This window comes from Bison bison, unplaced genomic scaffold, assembly GCF_000754665.1.
Source record: "Bison bison bison isolate TAMUID 2011002044 unplaced genomic scaffold, Bison_UMD1.0 scf7180017864259, whole genome shotgun sequence".
Taxonomy (NCBI): domain Eukaryota; kingdom Metazoa; phylum Chordata; class Mammalia; order Artiodactyla; family Bovidae; genus Bison; species Bison bison.
In genome coordinates, this window is record NW_011494831.1 from 4,170,236 (window position 1) to 4,174,831 (window position 4,596).

The following is a 4,596-nucleotide window of genomic DNA, read 5'->3' on the forward strand; positions in this document are numbered from 1 at the left end:
GTTCTCTTGCCTGGAAAATCCCATGGATGGAGGAGCCTGGTAGGCTGCAGTCCATGGGGTGGCTAAGAGCCAGACATGACTGAACGACTTCACTTTCACTTTTCACTTTTCACTTTCATGCATTGGAGAAGGAAATGGCAACCCACTTCAGTGTTCTTGCCTGGAGAATCCCAGGGACGGGGGAGCCTGGTGGGCTGCCGTCTATGGGGTCGCACAGAGTTGGACACAACTGAAGTGACTTAGCAGCAGCAGCAGCAGCAGCTATTCTTTGAAATTCTGCATTCAGATGGGTATATCTTTCCTTTTCTCCTTTGCCTTTTGCTTCTCTTCTTTTCTCAGCTATTTGTAAGCCTCCTCAGACAACCATTTTGCTTTTTTGCATTAATTTTTCTTGAGGATGGTCTTGATTCCTGTCTCCTGTACAATGTAATGAACCTCCATCCATAGTTCATCCGGCACTCTGCCTATCAGATCTAGTCCCTTAAATCTATTTCTCACTTCCACTGTATAGTCATAAGGGATTTGATTTAGGTCATACCTGAATGGCCTAGGGGTTTTCCCTACTTTCTTCTATTTAAGTCTGAATTTGGCAATAAGGAGTTCATGGTCTGAGCCACAGTCAGCTCCTGGTCTTGTTTTTGCTGACTGTATAGAGCTTCTCCATCTTTGGCTGCAAAGAATATAATCAGTCTGATTTCGGTGTTGACTATCTGGTGAGGTCCCTGTGTACAGTCATTTGCTGTGTTGTTGGAAGAGGGTGTTTGCTATGACCTGTGCGTTCTCTTGGCAAAACTCTGTTAGACTTTGCCCTGCTTCATTTTGTACTCCAACACCAAACTTGCCTGTTACTCCAGTTATCTCTTGACTTCCTACTTTTGCATTTTAGTCCCCCATGATGAAAACGACATCTTTTTTGGGTGTTAGTTCTAGAAAGTCTTGTAGGTCTTCATAGAACTGTTTAATTTCAGCTTCTTCAGCGTTACTGGTTGGGGCATAGACTTGGATTACTGTGATATTGAATGGCTTGCCTTGGAAACGAACAGAGATCATTCTATTGTTTTTGAGATTGCACCCAAGTACTGCATTTCAGACTCTTTTGTTGACTATGAGGGCTACTCCATTTCTTTTAAGCGATTCTTGCCCACAATAGTAGATATAACGGTCATCTGAATTAAATTCTCCCATTCCAGTCCACTTTAGCTCACTGATTCCTAAAATGTCGATGTTCAGTCTTACCATCTCCTGTTTGACCACTTCCAATTTACCTTGATTCATGGACCTATCATTCCAGATTCCTATGCAATATTGTTCTTTACAGCATCAGACTTGACTTCTATCACCAGTTACATCCACAACTGGGTGTTATTTTCACTTTGGCTCCATCCCTTCATTCTTTCTGGAGTTATTTATCCACTGATCTCCAGTAGCATATTGGGCACCTACTGACCTGGGGAGTTCATCTTTCAGTGTCATATCTTTTTACCTTTTCATACTGTTTATGAGGTTCTCAAGGCAAGAATACTGAAGTATATGCTATTCTTTTTCATATACTTTTCCATTATGGTTTATCATGGGATATTTAATTCCCTAAGCTATACAGTAGGACTTTGTTGTTTACCCATTCTATACATACTGGTTTACATCAACAAATCCCAAATTTCCAATCCAACCCTCCCCCACTCTCCCACCCACCCTTGGCAACCACAAGTCTGTTTTCTAAATCATATCCTTCTTGACTGATTTCTCACAAAGGGGACAAAGAGCCTATATAGAGTCAATAAGGAGACAGCAGAACCTTCTTAGTGCTTGTGAAAAATACTGGCTTAAGAAGCCTTAGGAATTGGCAAGGAGAAAACTGGCATACATTTAAAATAAAATATCCAGAAATAAAGATTTATAGGATAGAGGGAGTAGAAGAGTTTCCTTTTTTTCTCACTTAAAGGATAACTGTTCTTTGTGTCCAACCAGATGCAACTGCATGGAGTTATAAGGATAAACAGGTTGCAAGAAAAGGCTGGAGCCCACCGCCTAGCACAGATGTGAACAGTTCTGATAGAAAAACGGATCCCTCCTCCGTTCTGTGCTTTAATGTGTGCATTAACAAATAGTTCTGACCCAGCCAGAGAGGGGCCTTGGGAGTGTGAAATGTCTGTGTTACAAACCCGAGAGAGCCTCTCTGGTTACAGTTAGTCTAGGGAAGTCCATAGCCTCCCTCTTCAACCTAAGCCCAAGAGGACTGTGTCTCCAGGTCAACCCTTATTCTGACGTAGTTCCTCCACTTTCTGATTCACCCAAGGAACACTTTTCCCCTTAAAAGTCCTGTTAAACCAAGAACCAAAGGAGAGAGCTCAGATTTTCTTTACTGTGAAACAAATGAACTTGATTTTAACTTGCCAAATTAAATTTTAATTTTAAGTTGATTTTAATGAGGACCTTCAGTCCCAAGACCCCCTACACATAGGATTCTCTGGTTGGATCTTGACAAGCCCTCTGTTCTAATTCCTGCCTCTCATTGTCCCCCGGTTCGTGGGCTGATTGTAAGTCCAGGGGATTCAGTCCTTCCAGGGCTAAGAAGCCAGCTGCCCAATCAATCACAAGGCACCCTGCTGTCCCAGGGCAGGCTTGTCCCCTCCAGGAAGGGGCCCCCCCTCACTGCCCCTTCCTTTCCTTCCTCTCCCTTCGTACCCTTCTTCCCACACTCCCAACTCTGTGACCCAGGTCCATGTGAGTCCACAGCATAGTCATACCCCTAGGAGCCTGGATCTTTTTCTTAGTTGGAAATGATGAGAAATAATCCCATACCTTGGCCCCGAGCTTCCCCTTGACTTGGTTCCAGAGTTGGAGCTGGCTGCAGAGGAGCACAGCAGCCCACTCCAGTGCTCTTGCCTGGAGAATCTCAGGGACGTGGGACCTGCTGGGCTGCCATCTATGGGGTCGCACAGAGTCGGACACGACTGAAGCTACTTAGCAGCAGCAGCAGAGGGGCTGCTTCAGCCCCGGGTTTGGGGGGAGTTTGTTCTAACAGTTCTGGGTCCAGGAGGAGACACCTTAGTCCTGATGTCTTTCTTAGCCTGACCTTGGGAAAGTCCCATCCCCATGGTGGCAGGAAGTCTTCCCAGGAGCCACTCTCAGAAATGCTGGGGATCTGAGGCAGATGAATTGGCCAGAGTACTAGATCTTTATAGCACTGACATCAGCAGACCTGGATGAGAAGGGGTGGAGCCCAGGCACCTACACTATTTAGGAACTCCCAAGTGATCCCCATGCATTTGAGGGGTGTCAGGGGTGGGAGTGGAAGAGGGGGTACTGCAGGAAGAAGGTGCAATGCCTGTGAGCAGAAGCCGCTTTGGAATCCGGACCTTGGTGGAAGACTGGGGGGCTGGGTCCTACTCACCTCTCCTCCAGCAGGAACTCCACTTCCAGCTCCTCCATGCCCTGCAGGGGGAGGAAGAGACTGCAGTTGTGATCTGTGTCTCCACTTCTCTCCAGACCAGGATTCTTGCCACCCTAGGAGACCCTGCTGACATGTCCGTGTCCGTCCCACTTGGTGGTCCTGCTGTCTTAGAGTGGGGGCAGCTGCTCTTGGCTCTTTTTGTCCTCCTTGTCTCTCTCCGTCTCCAAGTCTTTTTATCAGGAACATCATTGACCACCCAGAGGAGGTCAGGGTATGAAGCTGACCCTCAGCCCCAGCAGGTAAATCCCTTTGCCCCAGAACATGTGCTGTTCATCTTCTCCCTCCAGCTTCCATCGTTCTCCTGCTTTCCCAACAAGCTCACTGTTTGGAGCAAAGGAGAGCTGAGATGCTGCCCCCGGCAAGCCCAACTCTGAAGGCTAGGGGCCCGTGCTTTCATTTTCTGCTTTGCATCTCTTGCTGTGTAACTTCAGGATGTCATGACCTCGTGGGTCCTTAATTTCCTCCATGGAGCATGAGCCAGGTGAGCACAGGGATGCTCGTCCCCTGAGATGTCCAGGTGCCTGGAACAGTGCCTTCCCTGTGTGTGTGTTTGTGTGTGTGTTAGTCACTTAGTCATGTCCGACTATTTGTGACCCCATGGACTGCAGCCCACCAGGCTCCCCTCTCCCATAGGGCACTCAAATGCTTGTTGGGTGAATCAATAACATCCTGGGCCTTTCAGCAGATTTGCCCTCCTTTGCCTTGTCTGTCCTCTGTCCCCTGGGGCCATCCCAGCAGCAGGACTCTGAGTGAAGAAAGGGAACCAACATTTACTCCATCTCCATTTAGTACTCTGAACTGGGCTTGTTCTTTTAGTTGCTCAGTCATGTCTGACCCTTTGCGATACAACCCCATGGACTGTAGCCTACCAGACTCTTCTGTCCATAGGATTTTTCAGGCAAGAATACTGGAGTGGGTTGCCATTTCCTTCTCCAGGGGATCTTCCCAACCCAGGGATTGAACCTGTATTTCCTGCATTGACAGGTGGATTCTGAGCCACCTAGCCACTGAAACAGTGCTGCTGCTGCTAAGTCGCTTCAGTCGTGTCCAACTCTGTGCGACCCCATAGACCGCAGCCCACCAGGCTCCTCCGTCCCTGGGATTCTCCAGGCAAGAACACTGGAGTGGGTTGCCATTTCCTT

At 47.6% G+C, this 4,596-nt stretch overlaps 1 protein-coding gene across 1 annotated transcript in view; it reads right to left on the bottom strand.

Annotated features, from left to right (window-relative positions):
* Positions 1 to 4,596, bottom strand: part of PLA2G4E (phospholipase A2, group IVE) — a 79,332-nt gene that overhangs the window by 20,336 nt on the left and 54,400 nt on the right. The window contains exon 5 of the mRNA XM_010848059.1: positions 3,395 to 3,435. Coding sequence (XP_010846361.1) covers positions 3,395 to 3,435 — 41 coding nt within the window. The remainder of the gene's footprint in view (positions 1 to 3,394; positions 3,436 to 4,596) is intronic.